Source organism: Lithobates pipiens, unplaced genomic scaffold (assembly GCF_037356315.1).
Source record: "Lithobates pipiens isolate NorthernLeopardFrog02 unplaced genomic scaffold, aLitPip1_a1.2 Scaffold_72, whole genome shotgun sequence".
Classification (NCBI taxonomy): Eukaryota; Metazoa; Chordata; class Amphibia; order Anura; family Ranidae; genus Lithobates; species Lithobates pipiens.
In genome coordinates, this window is record NW_027507895.1 from 99,618 (window position 1) to 118,461 (window position 18,844).

The 18,844-nt window shown below is 43.1% G+C and overlaps 1 protein-coding gene across 1 annotated transcript in view; it reads right to left on the reverse strand.

The window, feature by feature from the left end:
- LOC143959382 (uncharacterized) overlaps positions 1-17,386 on the reverse strand; it is a 35,896-nt gene extending 18,510 nt beyond the window's left edge. The window contains exons 1-5 of the mRNA XM_077468021.1: positions 16,949-17,386; positions 2,516-2,614; positions 1,384-1,491; positions 1,082-1,135; positions 94-129 (exon numbers count right to left, since the gene is read on the reverse strand). Of these exons, the coding sequence (XP_077324147.1) occupies positions 94-129; positions 1,082-1,135; positions 1,384-1,491; positions 2,516-2,614; positions 16,949-17,386 (735 nt within the window). The remainder of the gene's footprint in view (positions 1-93; positions 130-1,081; positions 1,136-1,383; positions 1,492-2,515; positions 2,615-16,948) is intronic.
- Between the last annotated feature and the right edge of the window lie 1,458 nt (positions 17,387-18,844).

The following is an 18,844-nucleotide window of genomic DNA, read 5'->3' on the forward strand; positions in this document are numbered from 1 at the left end:
TAGATATCAGGGTCAGAGTAATTGCCTTGTCCTTACTGAAGGTTTACAAAATAGAGGCTGCAGTGTTCAGCTGCATCCAAGAATTGTACTTACTCTATCACCAGGACCACCAGCAGCACCAGCTGGACCCTAAAGAAGACAAATTAAAATATTAAAATAGTGTCACCATGGATACTACATCCTTGTCTTTTTTCAGTAATATAAACAGTCGTCCATCTGTCAGACACTCCTCTTCCCAGTCAGTAGGACCCCACTTCCCAACCAGTAGGACTACCTGTTCTATTTACCAGAGACACCTCTTTCCAGCCAATTGGACCACCTTGTCCCAAGTACCAGACACATCTCTACCCAGCCTGTAGGATCACATTGTCACATTTACCAGGCACACATTTTCCCAACCAGCAAAACCACCTATTCCTAGCTAGTAGATCTGTCTCTTTTTAGAAAGTAGGGCTGTCTCTTCCCATGTTCCAGACACACCTCTTCCCAGCCAAAAGGACTAAATTGTCCAATATACCAATTACACCTCTTCCTAGATAATAAGACCAAATTGTCTCAGCTACCAAATGCATCTTTTTCCAGCCAGTAGGACCACCTTTTCCCATTCAACTTGTACACCTTTTTTCCAGCCAAAGAGTCTACCTTTTCCCACCTATCAGGCACACTGCTTCTCACCCAATAGGAATACTTCATTACATCCACAAAGGCGTTCTCTACTCATACATGAAGGCTACTTTTTCTTATTAAATAAGCAGTCATCCAGCTGCCCCATAGGACCACCTCTTCCCGTGTAGTAGGTACTCCTGTGGAGATTCAATATTGCTACCTCTTTCCACTGGCCAGGCTTCAATTCAGTGGGGCCAAATATTGACACCCACAGGACATGTTTCTCCCCATCTAATAGGACCACATGGACTACCTCTTCCCCTTCCCATGTTTTCATATCCCTTACTAGTAAATTCAGTCATCAAGTAAGGCCACCACATTTTGCAGTCCTCTACCTATTCACCACGACATCCTTATCCTATTCATTTGGAATTTCTCTTCCCATTTAAAAAGGCATGATAAAAAATTTACTTACACGAGCGCCATCTCTTCCTGGGTTGCCATAATCTCCAGAATTGCCAGCATCACCCTGTAGAGTAAGAATAGACACTGCAATGTTTTTTCTGTGTATTCTATTTGTGTGTAAACCCATCCAATGAACTAACTGGGTTTTTGTTTTTTATATATATTTTGATTCTCAAACAAATTAGAGTGTCGACAATTGTTTTGGGAGCGGGAGTGTGTGTTTAATGGGTTTGAGAAAGTAATAAGTAAGGTTAACGTTTAAATTTGCATGTACTTGGTGGTACTTGTTGAGTATCTTATCTCTTATTTTACCTTCTCTCCTTTGGTTCCGGGAGTTCCAGCAGTACCTCTTTCTCCAGGAATACCAGCAGGGCCAGAAGGTCCAACGCCTCCATTCAAACCAGCAACACCGGGCTCTCCCTAGGTATGAGGAAGTCATAACGTGTTAAATCTTTAAAGAACGATCAAAGCTGTTTTGCCAAATATGTCTGTCATTTCATTATTAATATCCAGTGATGGTTACCAACATTCCACTTTCCTCAACCAATAACTTTAAAACCATCATATTCTTGGCCCCTGTGCAGTAGAGTCATGTTAATTAATGTTGTGATTTAGAAACATCCATAAATGTACCATGTCCGCTCCCAGGAATTAACTTTATTGAACAAACAAGCTGTAAGAGCAGCCTGTTGACTAAATAAAGTTGCTTTATTGAAGACAACGCGTGAGATTACCTTTTTTTGTTGCTTCTAAGAACTTTAACTGGTTAAATGACATCTGCACCTATAGAATTGGAGCTTGTGGTCACTTTGGTAGCTTTTTAGGACAATGCATTTTTATTGTGACTCTGCATGCAGATTTATGCAAACTGCACGATAACCTCTACTCAGTTTAGGAATACTACAGTTCTTTGGGTTCTAGCCACTTCCAGTTGGCTACTCACTCTGTCCCATGGCATATATTTACCTGTTCAATTTATTGTCTGTCTTATAGATAGTTCAGAAATGAACAGTTGATAATAAGCCACAGTAAAGGGCAGGTGGCCAAGAAGCATTGTTGGGGACCAATTAGAAGACCAGGGCAAGAGACAGGCAGGTGAAGGTAAAATGACCCACAACTAAAGGCAACAGATCAGAAGTGGATAACAGAGACCAAGCTAGAGACCGAGTCATTACGTGAAGGTCAGAAACAGATTCTAGAGAGTATGCTGAGTTATAACCAGGAGTAACAGATCAGGATAATTGCAGGAAGACTTGTTAGGGTGCTGGCAAGTAGTAACAACATGTTTAGTATAAATTCCTGGCCTAAATCTGAAGAAGTCAGAAAAAGGGAAAGGTGAGGGAATGATTTGCTGATTAAACTACAGCTGTAATGCTCATGAGCTTTATTTTCAAAGCATATGTTTTATATCCCTTATATTCTTTTATTACAACACCCAAAATACCTTTTGTCCATCAGGTCCAGGAGTTCCAGATGGGCCACGGGATCCCAAAGGTCCATGAGGGCCAACACCACCACTTTCACCAGGGGCACCACGTTCACCCTGTGTTGGGATAAATACAATTAGGATACATTTTTTAACTCTCAATTCATCAACTATATAATCAAAAATTTTTAAAACCTACTGTAGCAAATAGCAGTCTGTGGGATTTTCCTGACCCCCAGGGAAGAAACAGGATGTAGCGACCTCAGCAGCAGGCATTCTGAATGTGGTACGCACCAAATCAGTATAATATTGCACCTGTTTTCTGAGCTCCTGGGAGGGGGGTACTCTCTCCTCTTCCTCTGATTCCTCCGACTGCTCAAGATCCCTGCCCCAAGATAGGGATCTCTCCTCATTGTCAGAAGTGTCATCTGAAAGAGGAATCTCAGCAGAGGGAGGGGATCTACCCCTTTTCCTGCTATCTTTCAGCGAAGCTGAAATAAAATTCATGATTCTCCCTTCAAAACCCTCCAATGTAGCCCTAAGGGAGTCCTCAGTGACAAATACCGGGGCTGAAATATTAGGAGAGGCTGCAAAACCTGACAGGGGCACTGACTCATCCTGTGAGGCTGGTTCCAGTCTTGCAGGGGGGGATGGTAACCTACAGGCATTTTTAGAACCCTTAGACCTAGGCGGTGATTTACCAGTGCCCTTGTTACCTCCCCCTGAGACCCTCTTACGAGGAGACATAGTCCTAAGCTACAAAGAAGAGGTACTAGTACAAAGTGCAATCACTGTTGTGCTCAAAGTCTCACAATAAATATATATGCTTAAATTGCACAACCTGATGCTGAGTAGGTGTCTTAGGTTTGTCTGGTTCCAATCCCTTAGGATGCTTACTGCCCACAGCTCCTGTGTCTCCACTTACAGCCCCCTAGCGCTCTGGGCTTTGAAAACTACCGCCTGGCGCCTGCGCAGTACAGCGCCGTGCACACCGGCGTGCACAGCTCGCAACCACACTCCCCCCCATTAGCACGGGGGCGCGCTCGGCACACGTGCATGAGGACCGCCGGCCATCCAGGGGGGGGAAGGGGATAGCCATCGGAGCTGCGTGGGACCCCCAGACTATGTGGGACCCCTGCGCTACCTTCATTGTGGCAGAGATCGCAGTGGAGACGTGAGTCATCTGGGAGAACCAGGCTTCACTGAGCGTGTGTATCTGAAAGGAATGTAAGTATGCATCAGGCTGCTCTTACTCCCTGTAGTGGTGGAAAACAGGTAAGACATACAACTACTCAATGAAGAAATCCATAATATATAATTTATATAGGATTAACTTCCCTTACCTGTCCTCGCCGCAGGAATTGCTGAAAACAGACAGATTCCAGCCTTCACCCATCACGGCGGGCAGAGTTGTGCCAACCTTCAGGATTTTTTGGGTTCCTTCTCAGAGGAACCTCTTACCTGGACCTTGTAAAAGACTCTGCCAGAAACTTTCGTGCCACATGTGTAAACAGTACACCAAGTCTGGTTTTCCCAGAGCCCAGTCTTCCAATAGGAGAGGACTTACAGGCAAAACCTTGTTTCTTCAGATGACGAGGCCCGGGTACCATACCATCTTGGGAGTCAAAATATCGGCCCGAGATATGGATCCGGTTATTGTAGCCCTTAGGCCCCCGCAGGGACCTGCACAGAGCTTTCTTCATAGCACATGTTTTACGTGACCAACCACCATGGACACTGGCGAAAAAACTGAGGTGCCTCCCATATGGGGGGGTTATATAGGGGAGGAATTTTCCTTAATTGGGGGTTAACCAGTGTCCAATCACCAGAGGTGCCTATATAACCCACTATGTAATGAAGCTCCTGTGTCCCATGATGTATGATCAAGAAAATGGGCTAACTTTAGTGGTTTTTTTTTTTAATTCACTAAAGTGTATAAAAAGTTTCAACGACCACCATTTTACTCTATAGGGTCTTTGCTAAATATACTGTTTGGGGGTTTTAAGTAATTGTCTAGCAAAAAATACTGATTGATATTGCAACAAATGTCAGAAAAAGTCCCAGTCAGCAAGTGGTTAAAGCAGAGTTCAGCCCGCCCCTTTAAAATCGGCTGGTCAGATGCTGCCGCCACCATTGCAGATAAGGGAACCCGGAAATGTAGCCTTTCGCCTTCATGCCCGGGTCCCTACTGCAAATGGGCGAAGCGCGCTGCACTCTCTCACTGGCCTGGCAGAAGAGGAGGAAAGGGACCGAGCTGCTGATGTAATTTGCCATTGCCTGGCCTCCCGGAAGTGGGGTTAGGGTACCTGTAAAAAACAGGTACACCCACTGGAAGGTGCCAAATGTGGCATCGGAGGGGGGTAGGGATCAGATAAGTGGAAGTTCCGCTTTTGGGTGGAACTCCGCTTTAAGTTCATACAGCGACCAGTTTTCCTGTACTTGACGCTGTAATTTTATAGTCTAGCTTGCAGTGCCATCTTCTGGCAGATTTAACTGCAGTGCAGTGTATTAGTGGTGCATAGGAATTTTTTTGTATTTAAAAAAAAAAAATTAAGAATTGAACAAGATGCCCCAGACCGCAAGTCTAAAAAAGCCTACCAAAACCCCATCCTAATAAGCAAGACAATTTGAAAAAACATATACTCCTCTAGGGAGAGGACTTTAACATGGGCAGGTGGTCATAAAGGCATACAAAATTATATCAAAAATACAAAACATAGTTTAATAATAATAATAATTAAAACAGTGTAAGATACCATATACATTGGAAATGTTTACAGACATAAAGTAACAAGTACATGAAAAATATACATATCCTGTTGTATCGTCTATTTCCTTGATCCAACTGTAAGAAAACACCCCACAGTGGACGAAGGGCAAAAAACCCAACGCGTTTCGAGAATGTAAATATATACTCTCTTCATCAGGGGTATAGACAAATTGCATTAAATAGAAAACAGGAAATCTGCAAACAAAATGACACAAAATTAGGTATCTAAGTCAGAACAAACATATGTTTTCTTACAGTTGGATCAAGGAAATAGACGATACAACAGGATATGTATATTTTTCATGTACTTGTTACTTTATGTCTGTAAACATTTCCAATGTATATGGTATCTTACACTGTTTTAATTATTATTATTATTAAACTATGTTTTGTATTTTTGATATAATTTTGTATACCTTTATGACCACCTGCCCATGTTAAAGTCCTCTCCCTAGAGGAGTATATGTTTTTTCAAATTGTCTTAAAAAAAAATAAGTTTATTTTTTCAGGTATTTTTCATCAGAAAAATGTGTCACGGAGGACGTCATTATCTTTCAACTGCCTGCCCAGCCATGGGTGAGATGAAAAGTCCACCTTCCATCTCCCACCACCACCTAGCCTTTCCCTTGGCTTAATAATGGCAGCATCTGGTTAAACACATACACAACCTCACAGGTTGAATCGAATGGACCGGTGCCTTTATTTAACTTTACCAACTATGTAACAAGAGCCTACAGGCAGCATCTGTTATCTGTTATCCACTATCTTAGTTTACACACCTTGGAGGTGTCACCCTTATATTTATTTCTGATGCAACCTCTGCCTGCAATCCAATATAAGACACAGAACATGCTAATAAAAATGTTTACTCTTAGGCCTCTTTCACACGGGGCGGATCAGTAATGATCCTCGCCGTGAAGATCCGCTCGCTCAGCGGGGATCGCTCCGTTGTCCCCGCTGAGCTTGCTGCGGACAGGGCGGTCTCCGCACACTGTGCGGGGACCGCCCTGTCAGCTCTCCGCTCTCCTCTATGGGGATCGGACGAGCACGGACCGTGTGTCCGTGTTCGTCCGATCCGTTCTGCAGACGGATAGAAAAATAGGATTTTCCTCCGTCTGCAGAATCGGACTGTTGCGGAGGCGGACGAAATCGGGTGTCTGCAGATGCTCATCCGCAGACACCCGCTATCCCATAGGGATGAATGGATGTCCGTATTTCATCCGCAAACGGATGGATGAAATACGGACATACCATCAGCATGTGTGAAAGGGGCCTAAGGTTGGCTCAGGAACATTACCAGTTTATAGTCATCCTAGAGAATTTTTATACATGTGTTATTAATTTTTTTTTTTTACAGTAGGGATGAGCCGAACACCCCCCGGTTCTGTTCGCATTAGAACTTTCGAACGGACCGAAAATTCGTATGAACTTTAGAACCCCATTGAAGTCTATGGGACTCGAAAGTTTGAAATAAAATGTGCTAATGTTAATGGCTAATGTGCAAGATATTGTCCTAAAAAGGATTTAGGGACCCCGCTCCCGCCCCAGGGGACATCGATCAATGGCAATTTTTTTTTAAAAACTGATGTTTTTTCGGGAGCACTGATTTTAATGTTAATCAAAGTGAAATATTCCTTTAAATATTGTGCCGGGTGGGGGTGTCTATAGTATGCCTGTGAAGTGGAACGTGTTTCCCGTGTTTAGAACAGTCCCTGCACAAAATTACATTTAACGGAAAAAAAGTCATTTAAAACTGCTTGCGGTTTTAATGTAATGTCTGGTTCTGTCAATACGGATAAAAATCATTGAGAAAAAAATAGCATGGGTAGCCCCCCCTGCCCATTACCAGCTCCTTTGGGTCTTGTACAGATATTAAGGGGATCCCCGTACCCAAATTAAAAAAGCAAAGGCATGGGGCCCCCAGGCCCTATATACTCAGAACAGCAGTATACAGGAGGTGCAAACAAGACAGGGACTGTGTAGGCTTGTTGTGTTAAGTAGAATCTGTTTGTAATTTTGAACTGGTACATTTTTAAAGTGTAGCTCCAGTCAAAAAATCTATTTTTAAGCTTTTTTGAAAACATAGGAAAGGGTTATCACCCCTGTTTAATTTTTTGGGCCGTTTGTCTTTTTTCATCTCACTTCCTGTTGTCTCCTTCAGTTTGCAAGTAGGAGACGTTTGTAAGTTGGATGTTTGAATGTAGGAGCCTGCCCTATATGCTCTGCAGAAATGTGGGCCTAAGGTATGGTGTTGCCACAACACTGTAAGCCCCCAAAGTGACTCTTGGTGGGCGCTGGAGCGCCCTGCTGTGAATGATTATATCAAGAATTGTAATAACATGACATTGTCGAACAGTGGTAGAAAAAGTAGGCCTTTGGTGGTTGTGGTGGTGCTGGTGCCACAACATTATAAGTCCTCACAGGTACTCTCGGTGGAGCGCAGGAATGGGCCCTGCTGTGAAATATTGTATCAAGAATTGTAATTACATGCCCCTGTTAAACAGAGGCTGAAAAATTGGGCCTTAGGCACTGGTGCTGGTGCCATGACACTGCAACCTCTCCCAGATACTCTAGTTGAAGTTCAGGAATGAGCCCTGCTGCAAAGCATTGCATCAAAAATTTTAATTACATGCCCCTGTTAAACAGGGGCTGAAAAATTGGGCCTTAGGCACTGGTGCTGGTGCCACGACACTGCAACCTCTCCCAGATACTCTAGTTGGAGTGCAGGAATGAGCCCTGCTGAAAGGCATTGCATCAAAAATTTTAATTACTGGGGTCAAAACACCACTATGTCTCTAAAATTTGTCTCCTGGAACGTGAATGGGTTGAATGTCCCTGAAAAACGATCCAGTTGTCTAGCGGATCTATGGAGGCAAAGACCTCATGTAGTCTTCCTACAAGAGACCCACTTACGGGCAGACCAGATACCAAAACTCTACAGTAAACACTTCCCAGTAGCATACCACAGCACCTCTCCCACCTCCAAATCGAAGGGCACGTGTATCCTCCTCACCAAAAGAGTACCGTGGCGGCTGATAGATCTCCAGACAGATGGAGAAGGCAGATACCTATTTCTTAAAGGCACGCTTTACTCGCAGACCTTTACCCTCGCGAACCTGTACCTGCCGAACGTGGACCAGCTTCCGGCTCTATGATGCTTGCCTAAATGCCCTGGCCTCCTTCACGGAGGGAACCTTGGTCATAGGAGGCGACTTCAACCTCACCATTGACCCTTGCAAAGACTCCTTGACGGGTACTTCCGCCCTGTCCGTGAGAGTGTGTAACCAAGTTAGAGCTATTCCACTCCTACCGCTTGATAGACATATAGCGCACTCTCCATCCACAAGAGAGGGACTACACGTTCTTCTCTGCGGTGCATGGCTCATATTCGAGGATAGACTTGTTTTTGGTCTCCCACAGCACGATCCCATTGGTCACGAACGCCCAGATTGGACATATAGCCCTGTCAGATCATGCTCCGATCTCCATGGTGTTGGGCTTGCATCAAGAAGCATTCAGCCCAAACACCTGGAGGCTAAATGAGTCCCTCCTGAAGGACCTGGAGGTTCACTCAGACATATCCCGGTAAATAGAGCATTTCTTTGAGAACAATAAAGATTCGGTTCCCAAACCCCCTAACGGTGTGGGCTGCACATAAGTGTTATATTAGGGGAATGCTTATTAAGCATGGACACAGACTCAAGGCAGCTAGAGCAAAAACCCTCTCTGACCTGATCTCCAAATAACACGCATGCGAGAAACACCATAAGTCTCAACCAAACAGCGCCCTAGAGGCAGAAGTAGTAGGCCTCCGAGAACAAATTAGAGAGCATTCCCTTTTTCAATCTAAAAACAAGCTTTTATGGGCTCATAGATCATTCTACGAACATGGGAACAAATGCAGCAGATCTCTAGCAAACGCTATACGGGCTCAACGTAGCGCCTCTCATGTCCCGGCCATATCCTCTGCCATGGGCACTAAACTCCACGACTCAGCAGACATAGCGGAGAACTTACGTGCCTTTTACAAAACCCTCTACAACTTGCACCCTCAATCATCGGGAGACGGTCTTCAAGACCGATTGGAAGCTATTGTGTCCTACCTCGCAGCAGCGAATGTACCCTCTCTTAGTAGAGTCACTCTCACAACCTATCTCTCCAGAGGAGCTTGCATCAGCCCTGGCGAGTTTGCCCAAGGGCAAAGCCCTGGCCCGGATGGGTTTACAGTCCCCTATTATAAAGCATTCCAAACCCAGCTAGCTGCACACTTCACTACAGCCCTTAACGCAATTTTTGAAGGCCAGTCCGTTCCCCCAGACCTCCTTCAGGCCAGAATTTCTGTCATACCCAAACCAGAGAAGGACCCGCTTCTTTGTTCTAGTTATAGGCCTACCTCACTACTTAATTGTGACCTCAAACTATTTACAAAAATTCTGGCAGAGAGGCTAGGGCCTATGCTTCAACACATGGTACCTATGGACCAAGTGGGCTTTATTCGCAATAGAGAGGCGAGAGACAGCACTACGAGGACCATTGATGTAATAGCTAGGGCCAGACATCTTAAAATCCCGATTATGCTCTTATCTGTAGATGCCGAAAAGGCGTTTGACAGGGTGAGCTGGACTTTCTTGTTGGCCACCCTGTGGCACCTTGGTATGCTGGCCTCCATGTTATCGTGGATAAAGGCCCTCTATTTGTCCCCTACAGCGGCAGTTAGGGTGAATGGGGTTACCGCTAATCGTTTCAGAATTAGCAACGGCACCAGGCAGGGCTGCCCGATGTCCCCCCTGCTATTCATACTCTCATTAGAACCCCTGCTTCAACACATCAGGCTCTCCCCAGCGTTAAAGGGCTAGAAAAAAAATCATATCATCATAGGGTCGCTGCCTATGCAGAGGGATCTGTTGTTTTACGTCTCAGAGCTGCACACTTCCCTACCGGTCCTTCTGTCTGAAATACGACGGTATGGAGATCTGTCGGACTTCAAAATCAATCTGCAAAAGTCGGAGGCGCTCAATGTTTCCCTCCCCCCCAGCACACAAGCCCGTATAGGCAGTAATTTTCCTTTCCGCTGGGCACCTCAAGCCATCCAATATTTAGGCACTAAGATCCCCTTGAACCCACATCTTATTTATCAACTAAACTTCCAACCCCTCTTAAAAACCTTCGCTTTAGACCTAGAGAGATGGAAGAATTTGGTGGGCTCATGGTTTGGTAGGTGTAACGTTCTAAAGATGAACGTAATGAGGAGATTACTGTACCTCTTACAGGCCCTGCCCATCAAGATTCCCCAGACTTTCTTCAGAGCATTGCACTCCACATTTGTTAGATACATTTGTCAGAATAGGCCACGAGACTCGGCCGGACCTTACTACAGAGACCAAAACACAGAGGTGGGGTTGGACTTCCTGATCTGGCATTGTATTACACGGCTGTCCATATGAATAGGACAGTGGACTGGTGCAGACACCTGCCTAGTAAATTGTGGGTGCGGCTAGAGCGTGAATCAGTCCCATTCCCCATTGAGGGATTGCCCTGGAGTGGGACCGGCCTCACTGGTTTGACTCAGGCGCATCCTCTCATTGAGCCCACTCTGCAGGAACTGAGCAGGTACTTTAAACTGGCGAGGGTACCCAGCTTCCCCATAATAGGACACCCACACTTTCTGCCAGGCACCTCAGATAGGTCCTTTCAAATCCATTGGGATCAGGACCTGGTGCGAGCCTCTATTTTCATGGGAGCGGGAGAATGGGGAGATCTCTTTGAAGTATATACGGAACTGGAGGCTTCCGCGATGGGCAGATGGAGACTGCCCCAACTTTCCCATTTCCTCAAATCCCTACCAAGGATTGACAACTTAAGTAGATCTTTGACCCCGTTTGAGGAGCTCTGCATAGGGGAAGGACCGCTACGCAGGTCCCTCTCCTGTTCATATAGCATCCTACTGGAACATACATCACAGGTGGACCCCTCATTCCTTAAAAAATGGGAAAGAGACCTCAATATCCAGTTTACAGAGGACCAAAAGAATCGGATACTCCTTTTTGCTCATAAGTCTTCCTTATACAGCATATACCAAGAAATCACGTACAAAATTTTGACTCGCTGGTACAGAACTCCCACAGTGTTAGCTGCCATCTTTCACACAGCCCGATGTGTTGGAGGTGTGGCACGCAAAATGGAACATTACTACACATCTTCTGGGAGTGCCCGACCCTGACCATGTTCTGGAGACAAGTTCTCCGGATCATCTACAATCTTACTAACATTGACCTCCAGGATAACCCTGCAGCAATATTTCTCAACTTGACTCCCATGTCTAGCAGGAAATATTGTAAATCTCTGCTGAAGCACCTCTTTTTTTTTTTTTTGTTACCACTCAGTAAGATTTGTTATTTATGGATTCTAATCAGATTGACTGTCTGAATCTTATCCTGTGTACTTAACATCATTGTGGCAAAAGTTTCGTTTTCTTTTCTCAATCTCTTTTATTTATTTTATTTTATTTTATTTTTTTCCTTTTATAAGCTTAATTCAGTTTAATATTTTTCATTAAAAAAAAGAAGCCGTACATATATAGAGAAAAAGGGGAAAAAGAAAGAAAAGAAAAACCAACACTAAAATTGACATCTACTTGGTTATCATTGCCAACTTATTCTACTACCTTATCTCTTTATTTAACTCCTTATTTTGTTAGATTTTTCCACACCCACCCTTCCCTCTTCTCCCCATCTGTTGACCTTCCCCTTACCCACTACTCTTTATTCCATTAATGCTTGGGAATAATGCTTCGTCTTTTTAAATATTCTCCACTTTTACCACGTTCTGCGGTATTTTATCATTTTATTTTCCTCCATTTTTCTTAGGTATTCCATATTATTGATATATTCTATTCTTTGGATCCAATCTCTGATCAGGGGTTGTTTCACCTGTAACCAATTTTTTGGTATTAAAGCTTTTGCGGCATTGAGTAAAACGGGTGTTAATGAGTTTTGTATACTTCTTTTGAAATGCTTACTCGTTTTTACATCTACCCCTAAAAACAAACATTCCCCTGGGGTTAAAGGTATTTTTTGCCCTGTTATTTTCTCTATATATTCTGTAATTTTACTCCAATATTGGTTTATTACTGGGCATTCCCACCAGAAGTGGAATATCGTTCCCTGTTTCCCACATTTTCTCCAGCATAACTTGGAGTTGGATGGTTCCATTCTATGTAATTTATCTGGTATTAAATGCCATCTCATTAGGCATTTATAATTTACTTCCATTGATCTTATATCAAATACAGAATGATATACTGAGTTAATCATTTGGGTCTCATCAACTTCATAACCCAAGTCCCTCTCCCATTTAGCTATCAATGGGATATGTCCTTGGCCTTCTATTTCCGATAAACAGTCGTATAGCTGTGAGACACAATGTTTAACTGCTCTTTTCTTTGTACATAATTTTTCCATTGCTGTTAACCTTTTTTCATTTCTTATTGGTTTTGGGATGGAATTAACGAAGTGCTGAATCTGGAGGTATTCCCAGTCCTTCAATATTTGCCAATTGTGCTTCGTCATTAAATCTTGTTTTGACATTATCTTCCCCTCCCTTATAATGTCTTTTAATTGTAAGTCCCTCATTCGATTCCCTAGTGATGTGTCGTGCCCTGGTGTAAAAAAACTCGTTCCCTCCAGAGGGATTAATGGTGAATTATATTGCCATTTGTTTTTACGCTGTGTTGTGTCCCATTTTTTTAGTGCCGTTAAAGTGATTTCGTGCGTCCTACTACTAATTGCTCTAAATTTTGGTGGAATCCATATGTTTTTTTTTAATTGTGACCCGGTCAATATCTCCTCCATTTTTGCCCATTTCTTTTTCGTGTTTTGATTTGTCCATTCAACCAATCTCGTAAAAATAATTGCTAAATAATATCTGTGAATGTCAGGTAGTGCCATTCCTCCCCTATTTTTTTTCCTAGTTAATAAATTAAATTTTATCCTGGGTTTTTTATTTTGCCAAATAAATTTTGAAAATAATGTTCTTAATAAATTAAAAAAAACCTATAGGAATATTTATCGGAAGCATTTGCATTTTGTATATAATTTTTGGTAATACCACCATCTTCAGCACATTGATTCTTCCCATCCAAGATATTTTTCCTTTATTTAACTTCATTAATTCCGCTTTGACTTCGTTTATCAACGGGACATAATTAGCTTGATATAACCCCCCGGATTGTTTTTGTTATTTTGATCCCTAAATATGTTATTTCTTTCCCATGTGAAAGGGAATTTATGCCGTATCTTTTCTTCCTCATGCAGATCTAATCCGATATTCAGGATAACTGTTTTAATTGGGTTTATTTTAAAATTAGAAAGGGCCCCGTAGTCTCTGATCTCCTTCGTCATACCTAATAGAGATGTTTGGGGGTTGATCAAGTATAGGAGTATGTCGTCCGCGTATGCCGCCACTTTATGTTCTTCCCCCCCCATTCTTATACCTTCTATGTCTGGGTTGTTACGAATTTTTGCTAATAAGGGTTCCAGAGCTAACACGTATAGCAATGGCGAAAGGGGACACCCCTGTCTTGTACCATTCTGCATATCGAACGCGGACGACATACTCCCATTTACCCCCACTCTGGCTGATGGATAAGTATATAGATTGTTTACCCATTTTAGCATTTTTGGGCCAAGTCCCATTGACTGTAATGTTTCCATTATAAAGCTCCAATCGACTCGGTCAAAAGCTTTTTCTGCGTCGATCGAGACCAAAATCATTGGAGGATTGGTTTCCTTATCATTCCCCATTAATAACAGCGTTCGCAAACTGTTATCGCGGCCCTCCCTCCCTGGTACAAATCCTGCTTGATCTTCGTTGATCAATTCTGGGAGTAGGTTTTTTATCCTCGTTGCCAACACTTTTGCATACAATTTAATATCCGTATTCAAAAGTGCTATTGGACGGTAATTAGAGCAACTCGAGGGATCTTTACCCAGTTTTGGAATTAGTATGATATTAGCTAGGAGTGATTCTTTCCTCGGGAGCTCATCCAGTTTGTTCCAGAGTTTACATAACTGTGGGACCAACAGCTGTTTGAATTTTTTATAATACCTGATGGTGAAACCATCTGGTCCTGGGCTTTTCCCGTTGGGCATGTCCTTTATTGCATACTCAATTTCCTCTGGAGTGATTGGAGCCTCTAGGCTATTAGACATTTCGGGGGTTATCTTTGGTAGATCAACTTCCCTCAGGTATTCTTGTATTTTAATTTTCCTGGTCTCCTTCTGACTTTCAGTCTCCTTGTTCCTGATTGAGTATAGGGCGCTATAATATGTTTTAAACGCGTTTGCTATTTCTGATGTTCTGTATTTTATTTCACCATTCGCGTTTTTGATTTTTTCTATATAATTAATAGCTTTTTTATCCCTTACTATTCTAGCCAGTTGTTTCCCCAGTTTATTACCCCACATGTATCTTTCTTTAGCTACGTGTTTATAGGTCTTTCTTACTTCTTGCTCCAATCTATTGTTTAGTTGCATACGTTTATGTATTATTTCTTTATATGTGTTTTTATCGAGTTGACCCTTATGTTTTTGTTCTAATAAATGAAGTTCTTTTTTTAAATCGTTTAGCTTCTTTTCACTCTCTTTTTTTACCCAGGATCCTATGGATATTAATTTCCCCCTGATTAGGGCTTTGTGGGCCTCCCAGAGTGTAGCCCTTGGGATCTCCTCTGAGTCATTGGTTAGAAAATATTGTTCAATTTCATATTTAATAGTGTTTTCTGTTTCCACATCCTCCAGAAGGGACTCATTTAGTCTCCATAACCCTTTACTATATTCTCTTCCTAGATCTTTTAATTTTATTATTACAGGTGCGTGATCCGAGAGGGTTATAGATCCTATTTTAACTTCCAATATATTTTCTAGTAGTTCATGGTCTACAAATATATAGTCCAATCTAACATACATATCGTGTACTGTGGAATAGTATGTGTAATCCTTTTTCCTTAAATTAAGTATGCGCCAGGTGTCCATTAATTGATGCTGCAGCATCTTCTTTTTCAAGGTTCTATGTTGTTTGATTTCGTGTACCATGCCCAGTGAAGTGCTATCTATATACGGATCCATGGCGAAGTTTAGATCCCCTCCCAAGATTATATGGCCCTGTTTGCATGTTTCTAAAGTATTCAGCATTTTGTTTAAATATTTCTTTGGGCCTTTATTGGGACAGTATATATTTACTAATGTGTATCTAACTCTTTCTATTAGTCCTTTTACAAATAAGTACCTCCCCTGTGGATCCGTTTTTATTTCTTCTACTTTCCAATTGACTTTTTTAGAAATCCCAATTGCCACTCCCCTAGAGCCCCTGATTGGGGTGTCTGCATAATACCACGTTGGAAAATTCTGTGTGTTTAATCTAATACTTAAGTCTAGAGCCAAATGCGTTTCTTGTAAAAACACGATGTCTGCTGAATAACCCTCCAGCTCCCTTAGTATATTGTACCTTTTTTTTGGAGAATTCATTCCTCTGACGTTGTATGTTACTATTTTGATTTCCGGCATTATACGTGTTTAACATTTTTTCGATCCTTTTTTAGTAGTGGCAATGGTTTCTTGTCAACAGATTTAACCCTCCCCCCCCTCCCTCTACCCACCTCCCATTCCCCCTTTACCCTCCCATTTACCCTCCCGTCCTTCCCCCCTCCCTGACCCCTCTTCAGATGTAAAATTGACCCACTGGTCCGGGACCTTTTATCTGGAACTCCCTCGTTCCATTTGTCCCTTGGCCCTAGGGTGGAATTCTGTTTAACGGTGTCGTCACCCAACTCGCCTTTCATTGACAAGGTGATTATCCCGCATACCAGGGGCACCCCAACCCCCACCGCACCCTCCCCCCCACCCCCCCAATTCCACCCAACCCGCCCCACCCCCCTCCCCCCCAGCAAAGCCAAGGGGGAAAGGGGAGGGGCAAGGCGAATGCGAGCAGGGAGAGGCGATCCAAAAAACTAGAACTCCACCTTCTCAATAATTTACATCTCTATCGACCTCTCCCTCCCCCCCCTCCACCTCCCGGCAGAGAGGGGCGGGGTTGTTTCCCATCTCCCCCCCATCTCCTCCCCCCTCCACCCCCCTGGGACCGGGACCCCCAGTTTTCTACAAAATTCTGCAGTTTCTTCAAGAAATCTTAATCTTGCTGTGCGGCCATTTTTTTTTCCTATTAAACTTGCAGGGAAACCCCAGTTATATTGCACTTCATTCTCAAACAGAACTGTCAATAACGGTTTTAAGGCTCTTCTCCTCCTCAAGGTTTCCTGTGCAAAATCTTGGAATATCTGAATGTCGTTCCCTTCATATCTTAATGGTGTTTTTGCTCTTATGTTCCTCCATATTTGATATTTTTCCTCTTCGTTTTGGAATCGCACTATAATGTCCCGTGGCATTTCTTGTGGGAGACCTTTGGGTTTCCTTACTCTGTGCACTCTTTCTACATTTATTACGTTAGTTATCTCTTTATTCACTAAGGGGTTACAAATCTTCTTGATTATATCATTCAGATCCTCTCGTTGTTGTGCGTCTGGAACTCCTCGGATTCTTAGGTTTTTTTCTTCTGTCTCTATTTTCTTGATTTTCGATCTTATATGCTTGCTCTTGTTGTGCTTTTTTTAAACTTTGTATTTCTACTTCCTGGTTTTTTATTATATTCGTATCTCTTTCCACTTTTTTCTCTACTTCTTCTACTCTTTCTAGTATGTGTCCAAGATTCTTATGTAATCTTTCCATTTCGGATTTCATAGTATTTTCCAGGGCTGCAAACATAGATATTATCTCATTTTTAGTGGGCAATACTTGGCGGTTATCTTGTTGTACCTGTTGAATTATTAAGGGTTCTACATCTCGATCTAGTTCAGTTATTGGGTCTATTCCTTCTTCTGATGGTACATCAAGTAATGTTTCTGAGTCATGTACGGAGATATTTTGAGTTTGATGTTTCCTTTTCTCTTTTTTGCTCTTTTCTCTCTCCTTTTTATCACTGCTTTCCGCCTGTTGGGGTTTGTTGTGTTGAGGTTTTTCAACGTGCTGCTTATCTGTAGCTACTGTCTGTGTAATGTACTTATTCATTGCACCGGGACTGGTAATCAAGCTCCGGCGTGGTGATTTCGAAACAGCCCCTGCTTTTACTGTTTTTCCCTTCATCTGGCACCGCGATATTTGAGCACCTTTATTACTCTTGTAATGGCTACTCAGATGTGATTTTAAGATTTTTTCTCTGTCGCAGTGTTTACGTGCTACCGTCGAGATGGCGCTAATACCCCCTTATTCCATTCTCAGCATACTCGTTTTTTCACTCTGTTTTTTACATCTAGAGCATTCACGTGATATAAAGATCTGTCCCCTTTTATTTTATTTTATTAAGATGGATCACTGTTGTGTTGTGTAATTAGTTGCTTACTTGCCCATACAATTACACCAAAAAAAAAAAAAAAAAAGGGGAAACTGTATTTTCCTAGTATATTAACTTTTTATCTTCGCGGATTTTCCAGTCCGTCCCGTTACTTAACAGAGAATATAGTGCAGAATATTTTAATGCTTTATATTATATGACCATTATATGACCACTTACCCCGTGGTTACTTGCAGTCTGGTTTATCTGTATATTTTAATTCTGCCCGACATTCAGCATTCTCCTGTAGATTTAAGTTCTAGGTTTTTTTTTTTTTTTTTTTTTTACTGACCTTCTTGGGATCCTCTTTTTTTTTTTCCACAATACCTTTCAATGTCTTTTGAGAGCAGTACCTTACTTTGTCCAGTAGATGGCGTCCGGAGCACTCGTAAGCCTTCCCAGAAGATTAACCTTGCTCTGCACAGCCAGTACTACCGAAAAGCCGACATCCCCGGCATCCCTCCGCTCTCACACAGAAATCTCCACAGACACACAGGAGGTCCGGATCTCTGCCTGCCACGCCGCTCAGCGCAATGCAGCGTGTTCCGACCCGAGGGGGAAGAAAGCCAAGGGGGAAGGTAGGAGAGAGAGAGGACCCACCACACCAGTGGTGGGGCTCCGCCGAGGGTTAGGACAGGAGGGTGGGGATCAGAGGAGGACCGCAAACAGCGGCATTGTCCATGCGGTGGGGGACTTGGAGCGCTCCAGCACGCTAGGTACAGACACGCACCATTCTCAGACTCCTCCCCCGGAAGGGCGTCCTCCTGCTGAAGCACCTCTTGAATGCAGCCAGAGCGTGTGTCCCTAGTGCGTGGAGGCAGCAGTCCCTGCCGGCGGATGCTCAGCGGTTTGCGAGGGTCTGCGACATTCAGCACATGGAGCAGCTTACGTCGGCCATGGGAGATAGGGAGGAGGAACACAACACCCGATGGATGCCCTGGAATCTTTTCAGATTTTCAGATGAATATAAGACTTTTTTGTGAGCCCCCTCTCCAGAGCTGAGTGGAGGGCCCGGATCACCGGACCTACTGGAGTCTCTCTTCTCTGCTTTACTCTCTTTTAACTACTCTGGTTTGCCTCTCCCTTTCCTTTTACCCTACTGCTTTCTTCCCTCTTGACCTAACCTTCCCCTTTCG